At 40.9% G+C, this 25,394-nt stretch overlaps 1 protein-coding gene across 3 annotated transcripts in view; it reads left to right on the forward strand.

Moving 5' to 3' along the window:
* The window catches only part of sema6a (sema domain, transmembrane domain (TM), and cytoplasmic domain, (semaphorin) 6A), a 109,117-nt gene that overhangs the window by 25,680 nt on the left and 58,043 nt on the right, over positions 1-25,394 (forward strand). For all 3 annotated transcript variants that reach the window (XM_039803025.1, XM_039803026.1, XM_039803027.1), the window contains exons 2-3: positions 23,668-23,847; positions 24,810-24,927. In XM_039803025.1, the coding sequence (XP_039658959.1) occupies positions 23,748-23,847; positions 24,810-24,927 (218 nt within the window). In that variant the 5' untranslated portion in view covers positions 23,668-23,747. The remainder of the gene's footprint in view (positions 1-23,667; positions 23,848-24,809; positions 24,928-25,394) is intronic.

Raw genomic sequence — 25,394 nt, forward strand, 5'->3', positions numbered from 1 at the left:
ATTATTACAGCACACAATGTTGTTTACACATTCTTACATATTCAGAAAGAAAAGGCAAGAGAAATGCGATGATTGGAGTGTTGTTTTTTTACTTCTCCCTTGCCTCCCTCCATCTTTCATGCTGCTTCTTAGAGTTAATAAAAACACTGCAAAGGGGGGATTTATTTGCATTTCCATGCCATGCTTGTCCGTGGCAGTCTTTGTTTTCCGTTAAGTAAACATGACTGTATCCTGTGTGTAGTGCCCTCTCTTTCGTCACCCTTACCTTTATTGTCCCTCTCTAGTCTAGCACTTATCTCATTACTCCCTTGTGTAGATTATTTGTGGCCCCTCCTCACCCCCCACACATTCACAAGAAAACCTCATATGCACACTGCATGCTGTGCTCCCTTATGCCCTACTTTCTCCTCCCTCTTCTCTCAAGAAGTGTCATCCCCCTCGCTCCCCTGTATCCCTTGTGTACACTCCCCGCTTTCTCGTCACCCATTTGTGCTGCTCCCCGTGGATAGAGCCCCCCCGGCTCCACGTCTCCCATTCACTCATTGGTGCCATCGCGGCAGCATAATAACTTTTAATCGGCAGTGCTCCCTGTGCTCCCAGTTTCATTATGGCCTTGGCTCAGCTCCCTGCACTGACGACTCTGATTGTTGCCGTAGCCACTCTCAGTGAGCTTATGCTGGCCTGCTACTTAAATAGAAGAAAAGAAAGAATGAGCACATGAGGAGAGTGAGTGAGTTGAGAAACAATAAGACTGAGCAAAAAATATGTTTGCTCAGAAAAGAGTGCACTAGAGAGAAAGAGAGACAAACAATTAGAAAAGAGAAACGGCATCTCCAGCGAGTTTGAGAGCGTTGGCTGGCCTGCAAAGCCAGCCAGCGATAGACGTCACCTTTGCTTTTAAAATAGTTAATCTGCTCCTGGAGGGACAATGACTGCTTTAAGTCCCTCTCCTCTCTCTTATAAGTCCCTCCCATGAGCTAAACCCCTCTGAGGCACATTGCTCGGATTAGCTTGTGTTGTTGCATCTTCTCAGCTATATAGCGCCAGCTCTAGATGCAAATGCAGCACTTATACATACTGGGAAAGCAGTGCATATAAGGGTAAGATGATTATCTGTGAATCGAGGGTGGTGATAAGCTGATGGTGTATGCAGTTCATAAAAGAAAACATAAATCCAGTGATGTTTAAGCTATTGGCAAAACATATGTATATTAACACATTGTAGTATTGCTGTTAAAGAAGCATACACAGCTTCAAAGCTTTAGACTCTTGCTTCACGTGTCTTTGTTACACTTGCGCGGAAGGCAACAACAAAAACAGTTGAAATCACAACTTCAATCTGTGGATCTGTCTCATGTAGAATTCAGGGCTCTCTTAAAAATAGTGTCGCAAATAAAAGTCTCTGGGTACTCTCCCAGTGATATTCTATTGCTGAAATGTCTGTCATTTCCCAACGACAATTTTCAGGCTCTGGTTGGGAGGTTGATGTAAAAATGAAAGACAGATGTGATTGGTTGAATTCTGATTCACATCTTACAGTAGTTCTACAACATTGTGCAGTATGCTGCACTGCGTGTGCTGCATTTCAGAGACTGTATCATTGGAGATAGTGAAATGAACTGTACTGTGTTTTTGAAAGAGATTATATCTTGCACAGCCTCTAGATTATCCTGTCCATTTGGATTAATGTAATGCACTGTATGCATTTTAATGATGTGGTCACACACATGTAAATACGCTAAAGGAACCGTTCAAATCTACCAGTCCTGTTCTCAAGTGGCCCTCATCCAACCCTACCTTGTCTCCTAGAAGTTACATTCATATACTACTAATTTATTTTTTCAATTATATGTTGTACAGCAAGGTAATTGAAAAGAATATGTTCCCTGGCAACCAAAGTGCTACCTTTACATACTGCGCACAAGTGATAAGGAGATGGTCAAGGTTAGTTGCTACAAGTAGATATTGTATGCAAGAGCAGTTTTACACAAGAGCAGGTAAACAAATGAAAGTAGTTGTCAGTGAACCTTTTGCTGATATGTTCGGCATCAACATTTTGTTAATTGGCAAACACGTTAACAAAGTTTCCTCATTATGTTAATAGAAAACGGTATTATGTTAGTTTCAAAACATATTTTCTGAGAGACAGGGTTGCCTCATCACAACAAAACATGGCTCAGTGTGAATATGAGTACAATGTTTGACATTTATTTGCAATAGTGGAAGAAGTGCTCTTGTCTTTTACTTGCGTGAAAATAGCAATACCACAGTATAGAAATACAATATTAGTATTATCATCAAAATATACTGAAAGTATGTATTATGCAGAATGGTCTATTTCAGAATAATGTATATTATATTATTGTTTTATAAATATTGATACATACTTTAATGTTGCAGCTGGTAAAGGTGGAGCTAATTTTCATCACTTTATATACTATTGGGTAGCATGTGAAAATCTAATCTTATCCTAACCTATAATAAATAAGATATCATAATTTATTTGTTGATTGTATTGTATTTTTAATCTGAATTTTAAAAGTAACTACGTTTTGAAATAAATGTAGTGGAGTAAAAAGTACAATATTTGCTTAATGCTTATATTTGAGTAGAAGTATAAAGTAGCAGGAAATGGAAATACTCTAACAAGTACCTTAAAAATTGTACTTGAGTAAATGTCCTTTCCACCACTTTGTTTTTGGCTTGTGTAATATTAAACTGTTAACCTGGTTGACACCATACCCTTCTCAGTTGTAACTGAGAGTGGGTCTGGGCAAGGTTCATTCACACTCCATTTCCAAAGGGGCGTGACCAACGGATGCCGCTCAAATGACTCTGGGCGCAGTTGGATAGTCCTTCAACCAATCAGACCAATGATCCGGGTGACGTAGCAGCAACAGCGGCATCAACGGGTTGCTGCGCTTCAGTGGCCGTCATGTTGAATGTAAACAAAAAGCTGCTTGCCGTCGCTGCGCTATCGTCGTCGCGTAAAGCCCGCCTCAACGGTTGTGATTGGTGCCTCGATTTAGAAAAATTGGAAGTGGGCTCTTGGCCAGACTGACTTGCAGAGCAAATCTCAAATTTGCCGGAAGTTCGTCAGGGTTTTCCCAGGCTATTAAACTGTGGTTCTCAGTATGATTTTACATTAGAGTGAACTGTAGTGAGACAGAAAGGTTTACCTAAGAAAGGTTTGAAAGTTGTAGTTTTTTTATCGCACTATAAAACACATTTTAATTTAATATAAAGGTCTCTACTTCCATGGCAGCCTTGGGGCCCTATTTTAACGATCTGAAACGCAAGTATGAAACGCCAAACGCAAGTAGCTTTGTGGGCGGATCTCGGGCGCTGTTGCTATTATACCGGCGGGATAAATGACTCTTGTGCCCGACGCAAATCTTAAATAGGTTGGTCTGAAGTAGCTAGGTGTGGTTTGGGCGTAACGTGAAAATAACCAATCAGAGCGTCATCTCACATTCCCTTTAAGAGCAGGCGCGCTTGTTCCGTGGCGGATTGCTATTATGACGGCGGATTTGCCTGGCGCACGCCAGCGGGAGCTGTCCGGGATGCGGCAAAGTAATAAATGCCCGTCTTGTCCGGGTGGCGATGTTGCTGCGGCCTCTCGGGCGCATCTCCTCAAGTCTGGAGAGGATTGCTGCAGCCATGGAGCGTGGGCCTCCAAAAATGCCTACTACAAGCTCAAAAATGGAGCCACAAAACACAAGGGTAACACATCACTGAATCATATTAAATCAAATCAAAGCCAACTGACTGATTTGAACACTGAAATGAAATAGAGAAATGCAGCCTTAAGTTTTTGTAGCACAGCAATAGCAAATTACAGGCATAAAGATATTGGGCCTGCGTGTTAAGCTGGGCCTAATTTTATAACAATACGGCAGGATAATTAAAAATCGGTATGACCTCATTCTGGTCAATACGTACGCTAGGCTTTACACAAGTGTAAAAAACACAATTATCTCCAATAATTCATATAAACTTCCAGTTGAACTGTTACTGAACAGTTGATAAATCATGCCAATTTACTGCACGGCGGCAGCATAATAATAATAAACCAGCATTATTACCTTGTGTTGCAGTCATAACACTAAAAATAAATCCTCATCTCCAAAACGTGTACCAGGAAAAGTGTGAGCCCGAGGCTGGCAGCACTGAGCTGACGTTGATGTTCCCTCTGCGGCTACCCAGGTGCTGCTAGCTTGGTTTACAAGATTAGCTCCCTCGTCGTCTGTTGCTAGCAGGGTCGCTACTTCATTCAGTTAGTTGCTGAGTTTTCTGCCTCCGGTCTTTTACGCTTTTTAGCTTGTGGTTAATCTATAAAGAAAATCAAAAAGCGCTTTTGTGCCATTTATTGTGTAAACTTGCTGTTAACTGACTGTTAGCTCAGCTGACACCGGACGGCACCGCTGCTGTACTGTTACCATAGTTACCCATCTGTCTGAGGCATGTGATTGGTGAGAAGCCAGGTTCAACCTGGCTTCCCTGGTTTTTTTATTTATGATGAATTGACCATTCAATGTCGAGCTCGGTCAAACCTAGCCTCAATCTGATTGGCTGAAAATATAATTTTTTTCTCTAAAGGAGGCCAGGAAAAGCTGGCCTCCTTTGAGCGTTCGTAGCATTTTACTGGCCACTAGACAGAGCACAGACAGGACTGCACCACGCACGCAGTGACAGAGGGGCGCTGTTTCGCTCTGAAGAAAATGATAATGGAATGTTTTGATAAGGGAAATTACAAAATCAGTAAAAGACACAACCGTAAATTTATAATTCCTATGGTTAAAAATATAAAACGTAATTTTAAATTATAACATTTATCGTAAAATTATTTTTTAAATTTTATTTAAAAAAAAAAATATTTTATATTTTAAATTATGTTTTATATTTTTATGGGGAGGCCAGGCTTCCTTTGGCCTCCTAGAGAAACCGCCACTGCCAGTGAGTTAGCTGTGTATCCACGGCATGCTCTGCTGCTATTGCACGAAGGGATTAGCTGCTACTGCCTGTTGGTGTTGTCTCGTCCACCAACCGATATCATCAGCCAGTCAGCAGACACCATGGAGGCAACAGTGGACATGTAGACGAGCAGTCCCGAAGGTCCATTGTACTTCACACAGGCAGCTTTAACAGCACTTCAGTTGTCAGCTTCAGTCTTTTGACTGATGTAAAAATGGTGTCAAAGGGCAAAGCAGATGTCTGTGTGCTTCTGGAAAACATGTCAGCTGAAGGCATACCTTTGTGTTCTGGACTGTTTCTACAGAAATGGTTTAGAATCATTACAATATAAAAATGTAGACGTGTCTTTTTACATGCTTGTCACTTGCCCCCCCCCCCTCCAGTAAAGAACATCCTCACTGGTCTCTACTATAGGTAACATTTGACACTTAACCAGCTCTAAAATACAGTAATATTCACTGCAGATGAAAAATATTTAGACGCGCAGTGTCTGAAGTTGGACCCCCCCCCCCCGCCATATCTACCTAAATATCTTCACTAAATCACCTCATAACCATCTGTAGTAATCGCCTCCTAACCTGTCAGTGTGGGATTTTAATTCATCACATTAATATGCCAAAAGAGAATGAATCTCAATGACATTATTTCACAGATGGCTTATCTTTGCAGAATAAAAATGAAAATGAAAAATGAAGTCTTCTGGAGTGTAGCACTGAATTTGTTCCTTCAGAAACTGCTGAACTGAAGTGACTACTGATTAACAACCCGGGTTGAAAAAGAAACAAAGATGGTTAATGTTTAGACACACAGTATATTAAATGTGTTCATTGAATTTAATGTGAATTATGTCTAATATAGTTCTTATCTTCTGGACTGGTACAGGTGTATTTTGGGCTACTTCTAAAACAGGGTTAGAGCTGAATGATATGAAGTAAAGGACTTGTAGTTGTATTGTTACCATTGAGGACATCATGACAAGTCATGTTCTCATATTGTGTCTGGAAATATGGAGATTTTACTGATGTTTATATTCTTCAATTGCACACACGTTACACATGACATTACGACTACTTTAATTCGGAATTTTTTGGACTAAAGATCTTAAAATATGAGTGTTTTTATACAAAAAGAAACCAGTTTAAAAACAATAACTGGATGTTATGGATGTATTAGGATAGGTATTGTTTCATGCTGTGTAAGTGTCTGTGTCAAGTCCAAAAACTCTATTAGTTGTATTGCTAATTATCCTATTGTTGTATTATCCCTATTTTGCAGATTTGGTTACAGAGGTTTAAGGTAAATATAGTAATCTGCAGATCCTCCTTAAATAATAAGACTAGATACTTTGGAGGATCCATGCTGCTGCACTTTGTCTTAGTGTAATTAAAAACAACAAATTATAAGCTTAAGTTTGCATTTACAGTAACAGGCTAGTTTTGAGTTTTGTTTTTGTTTTTGGAAAAGAAGCCACTTTTGAAGTCCTTAAAAAAAATGCAACTTTATGATTGCTTGGTTTGTTAAAGTCCCTTTCACATAAGTAGTCTTCCAAATTCTGCAGGAGCTCTCGTTAAGCCAGCTTGATCAGGGTATTAAGCCTTAGCATTGTCTGACAAGATAGCTCCTGCATTGTTTTCCGTTAAAAAATTGCATGTCAGTGGAATTAAATGCACAAACAGTTAAATGGTTTAAGTAACCGGATGAGCAATTTGATCCTCTTATGTCTTTAGGGACCCTAACTCTGTCAGTAAAGCAGAGATCTCATTGTTGCAGACTGTAAAGTGCCGTCCTGCAGGCTTTCTCTGTTATTGCGTGCACGCGAAGCTGCGTGTGTGCATGCGTGCGATGCTGCAGGCCCTGTCCTTGGATTAGAGATGGTGGTGGTGCTGGTAATGGTTTGGATGGGATCATATCTGGGTGGATGAAAGGAGGATTGGCGGGATGGATGGATATATGGAAGGGAGGGGCAGGTTACCCCAGGGACTCATCAGAAGAAGACAGAATGAGGGAAACAAGAAGAAGAAGAAGAAAAAAAGGAGGACATTGCCTATTCTCAGTTTTTTCTCTCCAAGGCCAGTGTGACAGCTGCTGAGGCCTGCTTACTGTTGCTGCCTTTTAGCTGAGTGGATATTTGAACCCTGAGCAACCCTCTCCCTCTGCTGCTCTCTCTTCTTCCCTCCTGCTTTTACTCCTCCTCGCTCCTTCATTCTGTGTCTTCAATTCTATTAAGTTGATTTACATTATTCAGACAAACTCATTAATCACTTTTTCCCCTGGATGTTATCTGCTTGTCAATCTGAACCCTGGCGAGGGTAAGGGGAGGGAAGTGAAATAAAGAATGACTGAGGTAGAGAAAAATAAGGTAGACAGATGGATTATGTTCTGCTGGAGGGTCGCTTGGACTAAACAGCCAAACCAGCCCAGTTCACTGTGATTACCCTCATCTTTATAGATATTTTGTCTGCATGAGGAGAGCCAGACTTGTGTTTATCTCAAGAGCCAGATGGACACGAGAGAGATAGAGGAACACCGAGAGAGGAAGCAAAGGTAAAGCCAGAGACAGGGGCAGGAATGGGAATAGTGAAAGAAACTAAAAACAGAGCGAGAGAGAGCGAGAGAGAGAGAGAGAGAGAGAGAGAGAGAGAGAGAGAGAGAGAGAGAGAGAGAAAGAGAGAGAGAGAGAGTCGGGGGAGGTTCCAGACACAGTCTTTTCAGTCGATGATGATGAATTACTTTGACAGAGACAATCAAGATGAAATGTTAATGCAAGTGTGCCAAAGGATGCAGTCACAGCCAGACTAAGTCTTCCTATGGGGAAATGAGATGGTTAGTTAGAGAGACAGACACACACACACACACACACACACACACAGGAATATGCATTCAAATGCACAAATGCTTGCCCTGATATACAGTCATGCAACAAATCACTGAGGAAATGGAAGTTAAATTTGCTGGCTGTTAGCTCATGTATACATCGCCGCAGTGAGGGATGAAATGCCACTGCTCTCCTGACCTTTGTACACAAAGTAGGAGTGTGTATGTCTGAACAGTGCTTGCTTCTCGAGCTAAGAAGAGATATTCACACAGTGTACCAGAGGCTGCGTGGGCTGCTGGGCTTGCCTACAAATGTATGTTTTCAAATTTCTGGATGTCACAAAACAATTGAAAACTCTCGGGCACTAACATCTTTTGTGTACTCTGTTTCTTTTCATTATCTCTTTCTAACGATGGTAGTTTTGCAGTAGGCCAGTGTCAGAAATAATAGCTATATGGTGTCCCTTGCCTGCTGCATCTTCTCAACCAATGAAGACTGGAGATGGGTGGATTTTCCCACTCCTATTTGTTAGCCATGGTGGAATAGCTCTTCGGTTGGTCAGACTGAAATATCTCAACAACTACTGGATGGATTTTCATTACATTTTGTACAAACATGTATGTTCCCTGGAGGAATATTCAAAAATAATTTTGAAGATCCTCAGACTTTTTATGTAGCTCCACCACGAGCTGGACATTTGTAGTTTTGTTGTCTCAAAAACTGTGATGGATTGCCAGGAAATTTGGTACTGATATTCAACAAAACAAGCAATCATCAGTCATCTATAAAAGAATGTACTGTACTGCAAAATAAAGGTGTACAGACCTGCTGCTGCGGTCATGTATCAATGTCTTCTGGCTCTAAATCATTTAGGTTTAAGAAAGAGTTCTTTTGTCCCTTTCAAATACCAAAGTGTTTCAGACAGAAAATGGGCCTCCCTCCACGTGATTCATCAAACTCTCCTAAAAAGTGGACTGACATGATAAACAGTTATGATAGATGTGTCTGCTTAACCCAAAAAGGCAACTTTCATTACTGCTTGTTTCTCTCTCTTAAGTCTACTCCTTCTCTAGTAGAGCTGTAATCGGGCCTTAAAAGTACGGCCGAAAACGCCCGAGCCCGACAGAGTTCGGCCCGAAGATTGCCAGACCGCTGAAGCGGGCGGCACACGCATTCACTTGGCGGAAAAGGGAGAGAAAGAAAAAGAGACTGCGCCGCACGCACAAAGCTCCTTTGTCTTTCGTAAAAAATGAGTCATTTATACATTTTTTAACATCATTTATTCATGAATAACGGAGGCTATAGGCCACTTGGAAGTTGGAACATAGAAATTAATTAAGTCCTCCAGAGACCAGCCTCCGTTTCACCTCCTCAGGATCCATTTTCACGCTAATCGAAACGCATCAGCTGCATATACCATGCAGCCCGAAGCGCAAGCCCGAGCCCGGTCCGAGCCCGTGAAAAATAATAGAAATTAAGCCCGAACCCGTCGGGTCCCGTCGGGTCCCGTCGGGTCCCGTCGGGTTCGGGCAAAGATCTTCAGCTCTATTCTCTAGCACACTTCAGCAACCATTCCCTAACTTTTCTTTAAACTCCCTCTTTAGATCTTTCCACTGTCAGGCTTGCTCACTATCCCCAGGGTCAGAACCAAACATGCAGAAGCAGCTTTTAGTTTCTATGCACCACAGATCTGGTATACACTTTCTGAACACTTGCCACAACCCTGTGTTCTTTTAAGTCAAGGCTTAAAAGTTTTTTATTTGCCATTGCTTTCCCTGAGGTCATTTAGATATAGTCATTCCTACTCTTCTTCTAAAGTCTTTCAAAACTACTGGCTTTTTTGTTATTGTTTGTATTGTTTTTGTTTTTATGATTGTTAATGTTCTATTTGATTGTGTTTATGCTTATGTAAAGCACTTTGAATTGCCTTTGTGTCTGAATTGTGCTATATAAATAAATTGCCTTGCCTTTCATGAACTGCGAGAGCGTATAATGAAGAGAAGCCAGTTTAAATCGTTTTTATACCTGATGTACTGTACTTTTGTTGTCTGGCAGCCAGTCAACCAGACAGAACAGGAGACAGACAAAGAGAAAGACAAAGAGGCAGGTAGAAAGGGAACTAGCTAGATTTTTTTTCAGGGTTTTGATTGAAAGGAAGCAGCAATCTTGGCATTAGCTTAACATCATGGTGAGTGGGCTTGACAGGCTTCGGGTTCCCTCTGTGTTTCCACTGTGTAAAGCCTGGGAGCTGCAGGTAAACGCACACGCCCACCATCTGACCGGCTGACTGTAACACAACACCTGCAAGGGCAAGCACATACAGCCACATGCTGGATCGCGCAACAACCCATCACTGCAGTCTCTTTTCTTCACACTCCATCCTTCATTATCACTCAGACTGAGAACAATGGGTCAGGGCTGAGGCTCTCGCCACCTTCCGTCTGGCTCCCTTCGCTTCTTATTTTCCCTCCTCTGTCCTTATGCTGACAGGAAGTAGTAAATGCAGATATTTACATGTTGCCTGAGTGGGGTAATGGAAGAGATTAGAGGGTTAAAGGCTAAAGATGAAAGCCAGAGGAACTGAGATTTTAGCAGAAGCATCGTGTGTGTCGTTTATTCTTATAAATTCTCTGTCTGCTGGCAAGTGGCTGAAATAAAAAGTTTTTCCAAAAACAAAAAGTAATCAGGATTTGTAAGCGTGAAATGGGAGGCTGTTAAAGCTTTTATCACTTGAGAGGAACAACACTTAGTGAGTTATGGTGTGAAAAAGAGAATATAGATAAGAAAGAATAATTGTATCCTCCACCTTCCAGATTGCAAGTTTTCAGCAACTGCAGTGTTATCACAAACGGTAAACATGTTTTCCTGCCAGTTCACAGCTCATTTGCACTCTGGAAATTATACTAATTCCAATGTTCCATTTTCTTTGTTGAACTATTTTGAATGGATTATGATGTATCTGTTGTTTCAGCATTGTTGGGTAACATCATTACATTGTGTCACAGAATTTAACCTGGTTTTAACATGATAGCAGTTGATTTGAACGTAAATATGTGGTTAAAAAGGTTTATCCAATGACTGTAGAATTCCCAAAACCTATTCAATTGAGCAAGTATTTTTTGAATTGAAGTTGTAGTATAAAATTTCCAAAACATTGGAGCTTGCAGTAGTCTTTTGTTTTCCAGAGACAGCAAAAGTTTTAGTTTTCCATCTTTTAATTTCTTTGTCCTCTCAGGAGAAGAAGAAAGCAGTAAGCATTAAACACTCCAAACAAAGCCCTTTTATTTGTTGCCTCTTCCTTGAAAGCTAACCCGGCCTGGCCTGGTTCTGCTCAGCTCAGACCCCCACGAGGGAAATTTATAGCCATGATGAATAGCCCTAGCCACCGAATTAATGCAACATTTCCATTAGAAAAATTGCATGACACAGCTGATATAAGAAGTTAGCGATCACAAAGACGCTGTTACACAGCATGGAAAATTACTTATCGGAGAACCGTCATCTGTGCTTTGCTGAAATTTGTGACGGGAGGCAGAGACTGCAATATATAGGGTCTACATCTTCCTGTGGAAGGGCAGAGTTGAGCGAGTGAGATGCTGAGAAGGATCTTGTAGCTTGTAAAAGTCTCAACTGACACTTGAAATACATTCCAACACCAATGCCAGTTAGGTTCTACAGTATTCTGAAACTTATGATATCAAAATGAGGTGATTTGGATGTAATTTCATACTGTTCTCCACCAGTTAGTACGTGATTTTGAACGCTCTTCTCACTGAAACCATACACTGTAATTACAGCATAATTGCTGTGCATATGAGAAACGGGAGTCTCAAACAGCTGTTAAACAAACACAAGGTCAGGTTCCCTTTGTTTTCGTATGTCTTATCTCCATCTTTCCTAATTTTATTTTCTCTTATAAAACCTCTCTTTGTGTCAAAGAGAGGTCAAAGCCAACTTTCCTCTGTTTCAAAAGGCCGCCCTTAAGAAAACAGCAAGTATTTTTAGTTGTCACACGCTGTTACATTTACAATTAGCATGTGTACTTTTCGCTCATGCTACCTAACCAGCCAAGCGTTTAAAGTGCTATGGGCACTTGCATTACCATGACATCACTTACATTAGGCAAAAACAGCACGTACAGCAAGAGAATTGTAGTTCTTTTCCCTATGCTGATCACATAATATTTTTTACTCGATTCACTTTTATCCCGAGGCTGTCTTTTACACTCCTGCATAAATGAACTGGTGGTTCTGCAGAGCTGCTTCCCTGTATTGATTTTGTGTTCTCATTATAAAGAATGCACCTGTCTTGTGGCACCAGTATTCGTACAGCTCATTACATAAACCTGGCATTCAATGTTTCTTTACTTATGCTTCAGTGCCAGTCATGCAAATGACTTCTTTGACATTAGAAAACATCACGTTCTATTTATAACTTGTTGTTGCATTGTTACTTGTTGGGAAATGAGCTCATACGCGACCCAAAGTGCTTTATGCACAGCAGCCATAAACACATCTTGAGTTAACTGAGGTTAACTAATAATCCAGCCCCACGTACATACACACCTAAATGGATTTAGTTTCCAGGCTCATAGTTAATTGTTAATGCATAATTAGCCTACACTACTTAGTAGGCTTTGTAGGTAATGCATTCAACATCTTGCATATAGATTTTATGGCATGGCCATAAATTGCTTTAATTTTAATAGATTAACTGACTTTTTGGATAATAACAGTTAGGGAAATACATTTTGCTGGAGTTTACTTTAGGATCTAAGACAAGGAAGGATTTAAATGTTACTATTTTCCATTAAAAATGACCTCATGCTATCACTAAGTGGGGGTTTGATTGTAGCTAGTCCTTGTCATGTTGTCATGTTGCCATGAGAAGTGTCTTACAGCTAGCTAGCAACAGGCATGCTAGTCAACAGCAGTGTGGGTGTAGTGACACAACTAGTCTAATTGCACTGATTGGCTTGGCTCTAATCAAGTTTAGAGACAGAGACATTGGTTTCCTGAGGGATTACATGCTTATATCACTTCTGTTATGTGTCTTTGAAACCATCTTCTTTCTTTTAAATCTCTTCCCTCAACTTACTTCTGTTTCTTCCTTCCTCTCATCTCTCGCCATCTTTCCTAATGCAGTGTAATTTATTGGCAGTTAAACCAGCCTTTAATAGTATTTCCCATGTTGAACACTGCGCTTTTTGTGCTGTGTTACTTCATCTTGTGACATAACGGTAATGGTAATGACAATTACCACTCTGCGGCAGACTGACAACATTTACTTGCAGTAGGCTATGCAACATTGTGTACTACATTTTCTTTTCATACATTTTGTGGCGGGTCTCAATGTTCTGCCCGCTAGAGCATCATCTTGTACATTAGTTTAGAGCTGGATGCAAGCTACATCACTACTACAATATGGTCCGTAGAGATAACAACATTCAGACAGATTCATTCTGTACATTGGCAATACAACAGCTGTTTGTGGTACAATGTGTTGTCAGTCAGTGACTGTGGCCTTTTGCAGCAGCAGCAGCAGGATTGAATGTCCTGGTTTATCAGAGATGATTCATAATGCTATTGGATATGATGCACTAACAGAAAACAAGATACTCTGTTATCAGTATCAGAATATCAAGGGCCACCACATAACATAATTGTATTTAGTTTATTTCATCCTCCATTATAAATATATATATTTCCTGTCATAGAGGGAAATGGAGAGAAACGGAGTCTGTGGGATGAGGTTTTATTCCATTCTGAAGATGTATGTGGTGTTTAGTTGCAGGGAGGGCATGGGAACTGAGGGAAGGAGGGAAAGGAAGATAAAGAGAAAATGTGATGTACAGAAAAGTGAATAAGGAACAGAAACAGACAATAAGAGAGATAGATAGATAGATAGAGAGAGAGAGAGAGAGAGAGAGAGAGAGAGAGAGAGAGAGAGAGAGAGAGAGACTAAGAAAGTGTGTGCTCGTGGTGCACTCTGCTCTCCCCTCACCCGTGGTCAGCACATTACCTTAATAGAGATTAGCATCATGCTCAGTCAGATCTGATAGGCTGTTGCTGTGGAATGGAAGGCCAGCTAGCCAGTTATCAGCTAGGACACAGACTCAATCACTTAGCATAATGGAACCTGCATCAAATAAACTGGGATCTCAAAAAGAAAATGCCATTAACAGAGCTGAAATGATTTTCTGTGATGGTGAAACAGCAAATGAAATCATGCTACATTTGCAGGTTTTATGACTGAAACAGATGCACATGGTATTTTGTGTTATCGAGCAGCATTATTCACGAGGTAACATGGCATTTTTATAGCTTTTACTTCTTTCTTTGGTCACAAGGACGTATAACTGATATGGGTATGCTAATGTCTCCAGTAGGCTCCTTTCTGTTTGCAGCATTACATTACTAATCGTGCAGTTACTAAAAATGCATGATTGATGGATTGTTGAAAAGCAGCACAATGCTCTGCAAAGCTTGCTGAACAGCAGCAGAGTGAGGATTGCATTAGGTACACAATGAGGCACAGATAGAGATTGTATCACACCTTGTAAAACTCTGAAGCACACCTATTATGAAGACGCAGGAGGCTGTGAGATGTGAAAACTGCACCAGATGGATACAATGACAGAAAACCATCACACTTCTTATTCAGTCCCTGCAGGCCACTCGCTTATATCCTGTGTCTGCTTTTCCAGTATAGGTGCATGGAGAGAAAAAAAATAACATAACAAAAACAGCTGCATAAGTTGAGTGTTAAAGCATATGCTAAGGAATGTAGTTTGTGTATATATATATATTAGTGCTGTTAGTTAAACGTGTTATTAACGGCGTTAACGCAAACCCATTTTAACGATGTCAATTTTTTTATTGTGAAATTAACATTCTTTTTGGCCTAGCAAACTTTGTAGTTTTTTTCACATGCTGTTGCAACAACTAGTAACGTTAGAAAAACTCCACACTGGATCTAGCTTGACCGGAAAAAAAACAACAGGTAGTAGGCTAATGTTATGTTTTGAGTGGAAGACGCTGAAATGGATGCCAATAAGATTCTGAATGGAAAGTTTACTTTTAAAAAGTTGCCAAATGGTTCCATTGACAAGACCAAGGTGATCTGTGTTTTATAGTTGTGAACTGAGTTATCATTGCAGCACGTCCAGTCTGAAATAGGCTACCACTTGATGGCCAAGCACACAGCTGATGCGAATTCTCCGCTCCCTCGTCAAAGCCGGGCAACAAAAGCACAAAGCGATCCGATCCATTTTTCCATGTTGATAAGAGCATTAAATTGAGAAAAAAAATAATGGGACAAAAAGAAATCAATTGACATTTAGAATAGATAAAAATGTGTGATTAATTGCAAGTTAACTATGACATTAATGTGATTAATTGCGATTAAATATTTTAATCGTTTGACAGCACTTATATACATATATATATATATATATATATACATTCTTGGAGGCATTTATACTTTTTTACTAGATGTCTTGACATTTCTGCCACCGAGTTGAATTGCTATACAAGGTTAAATGCAGGTGCTATTTTATCATCAAAGTCTTTGCCTCTGTCCAAGAAGAGGTCATGTCGGTTACAGATACTGATTCATATGCTTTTCATGCCTTCATATACATGCTGTATTTATTACAACTTTATGGCTACTTAGTCAAGGTTCAGCAACGATAAAAAATTCCATTTATTTCATCCAACTCTCCTTGAGCCTATAATATCCATAGTAAAAACTACTTAGTGAGCTGCCGTTGAATATTGACTTTGAGACTTTTCTCATTTACAGTCCAGGTCTGTCGAGGAAAAGGGTTTGTAACTATTAGTAACTCTTGAGCCAGCCAGCTATTGTTTTATTGATTCTTTTATTTGTGGGAATACTACCCCAGGAACACAGTGTCCCTGAGCTACTTCTCCCATACTCCTCTAGCAATCGAATGTCTGCTATGACTCAAAGTACTACTTATGCATGAATTGCTGCAAGTCTATCAAGCTTTCCCCTCCTCCCGTCAGCGAGACAGTTTTTTCTTCCCTTCTTGAAATTACACAAAAAATCATTTTAGGGCTCATGCATTTTGGATTTGGAAATACTTAACCAGAGACCCACAGGAGCAGATTTCTCTGTTATGCTTCTCCCAGCTGATGGCTTAGCTGATGTTTACTGAGGACGAGAGCCTGAGGAGGATGTGCTTAACCCCTTGAAGTCTTATCTGCTGCTAAATTTAATTCCTCCTGTATTGGACACACATTTCTAACCATATTGTTACCTGTTTACAACCCCAGGCAGCCTAATTTAAAGCATTACTTGACTCACCAACCTTACAGGCTGGGAGTCCCAGGTTTGTATCATGACTAAGCATAGCATGGCATGGAGCAGCATAGCCTGAAGGCACCCTACAGTCGGCCTTCATAAAGTGAGTTTCCAAGTAAAATGTGCATTATGCCGTGTGACAGTTTCAACACCCCCATCACTGCTCCACAGGGTGCTGAGCTTTATTCATTCCACCAGCTCTCTCTGTGGAGTTAATGTGGCATTTAGCTCAGTGACATTCTGCCTTCTTTTTTTTTTTTTTTTACTGCTATTTTGTCTCTGCTGCACCTCAGGAGAAACACTGTGTCTCAGTTTGTATCCTCCAGCTCCTTCTGCTCCATTGACCAGGGTCAAACTCTAGATGAATGATCTTTACGCAAAATGACCAGCTCCTGTATGGATTGACACTTATGTTACTAGGTAAATAAAGAGAAAAGGGATAGACAGGGTGATTATGTCAAACAATGAGAAAGGCAGAGTACTGTAGCATCAGACCAAAGAGATAATTGGATAAAAAGAGACAAGGCCATGTGTTACCAAGCAATGTCCTTATCAGCAGCAATTTTCTCTTAGCCCACACAGCTTTGTATCAACTGCATCCAGATTGATTAAATTTCCCCGCTTGTATCATCGCGAGCGATGATTGACAGGCCTGGAAAAGGTTCTGATATTTAAATGTAACCTCGTTCCCTTTTTGGGGTCAATCTCTTAAGCAACAGTTGTGTGTGTGATGTGAGTTGGGCTTTGTGTTTGTGTGTGTGTGGTTGAATGTGTGTCACGGTGTGGGGGCTTGTTTTGATTCATAAATGCTTTTTCACAGACAAATCAAAGGAGCACTTTTTCTTCTTTGCTGCAATTCTCGGGGAGATTAAGAGAAGTGAAAAGAGATTTAGGAGGATGAAGAGAGTGAAGAACATGAGTGATGGTGGTGATACCATAACGAACATTTTCATGAAGTCTTAAAGAGGTAGTGAGGGAACATAGAGCACAAATGGCTTGACCTGATCCTGGCGTCAGATGGAAAGTTAAAGGATCACCAAAGTGAATTTCTGTACCAAATTGTATGGCAATCCATTCAGGAGTTGTTGAAACATGTCACTAAAAACAACAATGTCAACTTTATTTTGGTTCTATTAGAAAGGTCAGGGTTAACCAAAGCCAGTAGGGTTCATCCTCTGGGGACCATAAATCTCTGCACAAAATGCTATGGCAATTTATCCGAAAATTGTTGAGATGTTTCAGTCTTGTTCAAAATACTGGATCTACCGATTGACTGACCAACATTGCCTCACCTAGAGCTACAGCGCTTGCATGGCCAAAAAGAGGGGGGAAGAGAGGGTGAGACACCCACAGAGTCAAGCAGAAAAGCTAAACCTTTTAACTGTTAGAGTTTCTCCAGAGTTTTGGGAGTTCGTCGCTGCCCCAGCAGCCTAACAAGTTTTTGACCTACTTTTAAGAACAATGTAGTGAGTCGTAGGTAGTTATCTCCTCTCATCTTTCTCCTTGGTTGATTTCTGCTGGTGGCAGGGTTGGTGTGATGTCAGTTTACTTTGGATCATTCTCAGACAGAGAACACCCATGAACCTCTCCTCCTCTTCCCGTCTCTGCTTTACTATCTTTTCCTTTCCGTTCAGTTCCTTTCCTTTCCTCTTCCCTCATCTTTCCCGTCTTCAATTTTCTTTTCATTTCCTTTCCTCTCCTTGTACATTTGACTTTTTATTCTCCGTATTTCTAAATCTATGGTAATTTGCTACAAAGAGTGTCCTCAATACATCCAGAAAAAGGATATCCATTGCTTTGCGACAGATAATTGTTTTCAATGATTAAGAAGCACAGAGGCATGTCCAGGCCTAATGGTTTTTAGATCACAGAGGCAGAGTTATAAAGATAGCAGCTTATCTCTAGTCACTGAATCTCTTTGTTAGGTTGCTGTACATGTTCTTCTAAGTTGGCGCTTTGCCTCTGTTCACTCACTGTTCTTCTGTCCCTCGTTCCCTCTCGTCTTTTTGAGTCGTCTTTGGCCCGCTTCCAGAAGCAATCCTTCACCTCTTTAAAGAGAGACGTACTTGCATTTGGGCTTCTGTTTCAATGAAGGGGCTACAGCTACAGGGTGCCTTATTCATGTCCACTTCATTGTCTTTTAATAATCAAACCATGATGGATTGCCTCCATACAGATATTCATTTAAAAGCAACATCAAAGAGACGAAAGATGGGGGGAAGAAAAGGAAAACACTAGTGTGCTTATTGATAGCTCAAGGACTGCTTGTGGGAGTGTGCATGTGAGTGTGGGTCTGTATTTGTTTGCTTATATTGGATGCTAGTTTGGCTCTTGTTCTCAAAAAAGACAGGCGGGTTCCTCCCTCTTGCTCCCACTCCATTCCCTCCTCTTATCATGGCCCCCTGGGTTCAAGCAGACAGCTCCTCCTGTCTTTTCTCTCTGATTTATCAGGCCAGGGCTGACAAGTGTAAACACCTGCCAGAGGATCCTCCCCATTTGGGAGCCTTAGGTGGTTGGATGTGTTCCATTTTTTATCCCATATGTGGATCAATGCATTATTATTACCTGGCTGTCTTTCTAGCTGTCTCTTCTTCTTCTTCTTCTCTTTTACTTTTACACCTCACCCAAAACACTATTACCTCCACCCTGCCTGTGGACATATGTTACTATGGACGGTGGTCTGAAGCTCTGTTAGTTTGAGCACTATGGTATTTATGTGGCTGAGTTGTAAAAGTGTACACTTTTAGTGCGGTCTGGTGTTGCGGGTGTTGTGTTCACACCCGTGTGTAAGGTCTGTTTTTGCTCTGCAATGCTGTGAGATTGTCACACAGCAGAAACTTCTAAAGTTGCTGGCATTCCCCCGCTGTTATTCATCCACCTGTAAAACACTTACATTCAGTTCCAGCAATCATGAAAAGGACCTGGAAAAGCAACACATAGGCTTACTACTCTTCTCTCTCAGAAATGCTTTTTAGTAATTTTATTTATGTTTAAAGGGTTGGTTTTGAGCTGTCCCTCACTGAGTTTTCTTGAGCATCCACCCAACACAATGCCGATGACTCGAATTGCTCACAGGATTACAAAAAATGACTTTAAAAAAACATCCAGAAACAATATCTTGCTCGTACACAGAACATGTTGTGAACTGTTCTTTTTGGAACTACTTTCTACCAAAGAAATAGTTGGTTTGACAGAAATGTCTGTGGCTCATCAGAAGAAACAGGGACAAATGTGTTTCCTCATAATTTTGTTCCACCAAGACATTTATTACTACACAAAATTCCTGAACCTATGCAAAACACAATCACCATGGATCAAGTGGTGTTACACGCTGAGCATGCTGTTACATTTAAAATATATAAAAATGACATTTGAGACAGGCTACATTTAGTGCACACACATTATAGACTATATATAAAGTGTAATTACTACTTAAAGTAGAACATTTAAGACAGACAAGGGACAGGACAGACAACAGACAACAAAAGACAGGGCACAAGTAGACTTGTAACAGAGCACGAGCATTGTTATAAGTTATGAAAAATAATTCCTCCAAGTTGTTTGTAATTCATTCAATTATCATTTGAAAAAAAAAATAGTTATCTGATTTTATGATTAAGGTTTGGTTAGGTTAGGACAAAAAAAATAATTTGTTAGGGTTAAGGAAAAAACAGCTGTCTCTTGTGTTAAAGTCTGAAGTCTTTTTGTTGACGCATCCATCCATCCCGAGCACCTTCCTAGGCGGTCTTTGTGGCTCTGTAACAACGTCACACTACTTCCTCCTTTCCGCCTGGCATACAAAGCCGTTAGAGGGCTTTGTCACTTGAGCATAAACATGTGTTGTTTTTAGGGCATTTCCTTAAACAACTGATGCTGTCGCTTTTCTTGGAAGCATCAGTCTATCATCAACAGGTCTGCTCTGATGTAAATAAATTGCAGTCTCTCACTTCATCGCGCACTCTGATGGCTTACACAGTAGGGGCCATCAGGAAATGAAAGGCTGGGACCTTCTTAAGATTAACTTGTTGTGTGTGTGTGTGTGTGTGTGTGTGTGTGTGTGTGTGTGTGTGTGTGTGTGTGTGTGTGTGTGTGTGTGTGTGTGTGTGTGTGCGTGCGTGCATTCGTGCGTGCATGTGTGTGAATGTTCATGTGCATGTGTATGTTGGGAAACTCTGCTCAACGTGGCTTGATTATGTGTGTCTGAAGCCGTGTTTTGTGTTCGTTCGCACACTTAACTAGACAAAATAAATGTTGGTAACATTTCCTTCCTTTTCCTCATCTGAAGCCCAAAGTTGCTGACCTTGTTGCTCTAATAAATGTGTGTTATTGTGTGTATGTTTAAGCTCCCACCACCCATAGCTAACATGTTGATGCTACAGCAGTAATAACATCATTAGGCCTGAAAATGTGTTTATTGTTAAGGGTAATGCAGTTTTGGGCGATTGCCCCCATGGGGTTGCTCCGTCTGGGTAGAGAAATTGGCTAAGTGACTGTCTGTCTGTGTGTGTGTACTTGATTGATTGTCTGCTTTGAGTTGTATGGATTGTTTATTGCTAATATAGTTTGACTTTATGTGTTTTCTTCATGTTTTTTTCTGATCTTAGCTGTGTGCATTTTCTTCTTGCAAGAATACGAGATGACTGAGGAGTATGAATTTGTATGTGTGTGTGAGTGAGAGTGTGCGTGTGTGTATAGTTATTCATAAGATGGCGTGGGTATGTAGAGGGATTCTGGGGGGTCCTTGTGCTTTTATTACCTGCTGGTGGCCTCCTGCCAGCATCCAGCTTGATTAACTCTACCCTTTTTGCTTTGCACACCAACACACACAACACACACACACACACACACACACACACACACACACACACACACACACACACACACACACACACACACACACACACACACACACACACACACACAACTAGCTACTTTATCACTGAGAGTGTCAGGGAGGTGTAAGGGAATAGCAGCTAAGGTTTTCAAAAATGTTATCTATTAAAAGCCCGAGGAGGAGGCACAGGGCTCCACTGTTACTCTTTATATCTTTTCTTTGGTTGCTTTTTATAAGGAGAGCTTTTACAAGAGAGGAAATCCACACACACTTCCACCTGCGCAAGTGTGGTGTGTGTGTCTGTGTGTGTGTGTGTGTTTGAACATACAGTCTGCAGTGCTGTACAAAAAGTAGCATTTTAGATCAGGATTCAACACACAAGGAAGTAATTTGCTTTTCCACAAAAAGAGCCTAATTCAGTAAAGACTGACTCTGTCTCGCTTCCTCCTGTTACCCATGTGTGGCAGCTGGTAACAAAATGGCCACTGGAAGACTTAGGGGTTTCACTTAAGTAATTTTGTGCTCAATTTATTTTGTGTATTACAGGAGGCAGTGTGAGATGGTTTGGCTAACAGTTTTTAGCGTTCTATTACACCACATTGATATAGATGGAGGATGTGCCTCGCCTGCAGCAGCATTTCTCAGCATGTGCAAGATAAATGTCTGGAGTAACATTAATCCCTATGAGATTCATTTCAATGATACTACAGCATCTACATTTAACTGTTATAGTTTTTGATGCTGACATAAACAAGTCCTGTCTTAAATATTCCCATTTTAGACTCTAGTACAGAGCCGGATCACATTTTTACGGATAGGTTTTCTGTCTCAGTGCAACCTCTCTCCGTCATTCACTGTGTTAGCTCCCTCAGGGCTAACCTCTCTGCCTCATGCCACTTCCTGCTCATCAATCAGTCAATTACTGGAGGACTTCCGGGTCAAGGTTCAGGAGAAAAACACATTTCCGTCCTCCGCAGAGGTTCACTGTACTGCATAGAGAAAAGAAAAAGCCAATTGTTATTTCTAATATGTAGAAAGTTGGAATACACAGCGTCGCTCGGCCGCTCGGTCAACCTTCGCTGCATGATAAAGGTGAGGGGAAATCCATTTTAGTTTTTTTCTCTTCATAAAATATAGAGGGCAGTACAAAAAATAAAACAGTGTAAGAATAAGAGGAGTAGGCCAAGGAGTAAGGAAGGAGGGAGGAGAACAGAGCGGCTTGTGAGATCGAGGTCGTATCCAGGCTTTAGTATTGGTATTCTCCTCAGTGTTAAAGTGATTCTCCCAGTGAATAGTGTTTTCATTCCTCTCCTGAATGAGATTCACAGGAGCATGGAGAGAGACAGAGAGAGAGAGAGAGAGAGAGAGAGAGAGAGAGAGAGAGAGAGAGAGAGATGACAAAGAAAAGAGAAAGTAATTCCCCCTCTCTCTCCCTTTTCCTTGCTCCCCCCTGTTCGTTCCCCCCTCGGACATACAATAGCGAAAGAAAATACAGCGTGGGATAAACAACTTTTATCAGACTAAAGCAAATGAAATTGACAATTTTATTCAATTCTTCATCCCAGAAGCATCCCTTGCTCTATCTACCCTGCAACATCCCTGCAGCTTCAGCTAAGAAAAAAAGGAAGAACGTGCTTTATGCAAATTAAATGCTTTATTCTTGATTAGATTACAGACGCAATAATTGTCTTGGATGATTTATGGGTGTAATTTGTTGCCACAAACTGCAGTAGAATAAGCTCAGTTGCCATGGTTTGTGTAATGAAGACATTCTATCAACACAATTTAGGGCATCTCCTATAAAATCCACTTCAGTTGGCTCATGTTTAAAAAATAGCTTGTTGAGGACATTGTGTTTTATTTAATGTAAAGGTTAATAATCAAGAAAAAAAACATCCAGGTGTTTCTCTTCCAGGAAATGGGCAGTCGTTATTGCTTATTGAGTGAGAATAGAGAGTCAACAGTTGGTGTTAAAGGTAGACCAAGTGCAATGAGAAATGAGATGAAGAGAAAAGAAAGGAAAGTACAAGCCTGCAGGTGGTAAACCAATGCTGTGGTAAATTGGAGAGTTTAATAGCCATACTGATGCACCTACTGTATTTCGCCGCGGTAGTCACTGGCCTGTAGGAGTTAGGATGTGGGATTGCTACCCTTGTAGGAGACTGACAAGTGGGAAATTAGGTACTTGCCACATCATCCAGCCCCATCTCCAGGTACTGCTGATACTTTATAGCAGGCTAATCTCAACAAGAGCTCTCCCACTTCACTAAGACCCTGTCACACACAGGGAGAGAGAGGAAGAGAGATCTTCTCTGCCTGACTTCGATATATGATGCATATTACCACCCTAATCCAATTAATTTTGTTTTGCTTGCAACGCAGCTCACTTGAGTCATCGAAAATCCACAAATAAATATATCTCTGACAGATTGCAACATGCCGTGCAAAATGCACAAACAGCTAATTCAGGTGGACTTGAATTTGTTTGGCTAACTCCTTTCTTTTTCTTCCCCTCCTCGCTCCCCCCGGCTTCTGCGTTTCTTTGTTTCATACAAAGAAACGCAGAAACCGCAGAGGGAAAGTAATTGAGGAGGCAGTCAGGTGAAAACAGATTTGTTTAACAAACTTAGTTTTTTTTCTGTCTTTTTTTTCCTCCATGCCTTCCCCCATCTTTTTTCCTTCATCCCTCTCTATCTCCTCCTTCTCGTCCTCTGTGCAGGCTGAGTAAATCTGTAGCAGAGGACCAGCAGCAGCAGCAGCAGCAGCAGCAGCAGCAGCAGCAGTAGTGTTGGTGCGATCATGAGGTCAGAGGCCTTGTTACTCTACTTCACGCTACTGCAAATAGCCGGGGCGGGCTTCCCCGAAGACAGCGAGCCTATTAGCATCTCACACGGCAACTGTAAGTATATCTTTCTTTCTTTCTTTCTTTCTTTCTTTCTTTCTTTCTTTCTTTCTTTCTTTCTTTCTTTCTTTCTTTCTTTCTTTCTTTCTTTTTTTTTTTTTTGTACACATTCTACACCTTTTCTCCTCCTTCCTTCCCCCTCTCCCTTTTTTCTCCTCTCCTCTTTCTTTTCCCTTTTACCCCCCCCCTCCCCTCTTCCCTTTGTTCTCTTCCTCTTTTCTCCTTCCTTCTTCCCCCCCCCCTTTTTCCCCCTCTTTTTCTTTTTCTTTTTTTAACCCCCCATCTCTCTTTCTCTTTCTTTTTTTTTTTTCTTTTCACATCCCTCTCAACCCTTGCTTCCTCTGCAACCCCCACCTCCCTCTACATGAATGTATTTCGGAAGCATGGAGTGTAATTTGCCACCCAAGGATAGGCCCTCTACACACACTAAAATGAAGGACTTAAAGCAACATTTGAAACGGAGCCCACCCCACATCAAAGGATAATCCGCTATTTTTCTGTTGGGCTTCTAATGCTGTGTGTGATAGTGTAAACGCTGTTGCAGGCTACAAATATACGGTCATTGTTTCCGCTGTTTCTATCTGTTTCTCCCTCTGTCCTGCCTTGTCCTTCTCTCTCTTGGCCTAATGCTGTACCTAACACTGCTGGCCAGGAGAGCTGAGAGGGAAGCCAGCTAGCCTCACATAGACCTGCTCCTCGATCAGAATGGTTCAGACCAAGCGCTTTCATCCAAAGCCACTAACAATAGAATGATTGCATGGTACAGTGCAGCACAGTATTGGCCTGCAACGTATGGCCACAGGAGGAGCTCAGCCAGCAAATGTGGTGGCGTATTCTCATCCAGCTAAGACACATTTGACCTACAACCCATGAGACATTTTAACAAAGTGTTGTTATTACGATTACTGGTGATATAAATGTAACACACGCAGGGATTCATTTTCGTCCTCTCCTTGCAGACACAAAACAGTATCCAGTGTTTGTAGGACACAAACCTGGCAGGAACAACACGCAGCGGCACAAACTGGACATCCAGCTCATCATGATCATGAACAAGACGTTATACATCGCTGCCAGGTGGGTGAATATAGTTTATGATTAATTAAATTGGGCAAGTGTGGTTCCACCAGGATTATTGAATCCTCCATCATCCACTCTCATACTACAGATGCTGATTAAAATTTCAGCTATGAATGATTCTCATCAATTGTTGGCAGTTTAGTATTGTGAACATGTGATCATGTTTTAACATACAGTACAGGCCAAAAGTTTGGACACACCTTCTCATTCAAAGTGTTTCTTTATTTTCATGACTATTTACATTGTAGATTCTCACTGAATCAAAACTATGAATGAACACACATGGAATTATGTACTTAACAAAAAAGTGTGAAATAACTGAAAACATGTCTTATATTTTAGATTCCTCAAAGTAGCCACCCTTTGCTTTTTTTGATAACTCTGCAAACCCTTGGTGTTCTCTCAATGAGCTTCATGAGGTAGTGACCTGAAATGGTTTTCACTTCAGAGGTGTGCTTTGTCAG

Source organism: Perca fluviatilis, chromosome 6, assembly GCF_010015445.1.
Source record: "Perca fluviatilis chromosome 6, GENO_Pfluv_1.0, whole genome shotgun sequence".
In the NCBI taxonomy this organism is placed as follows: Eukaryota; Metazoa; Chordata; class Actinopteri; order Perciformes; family Percidae; genus Perca; species Perca fluviatilis.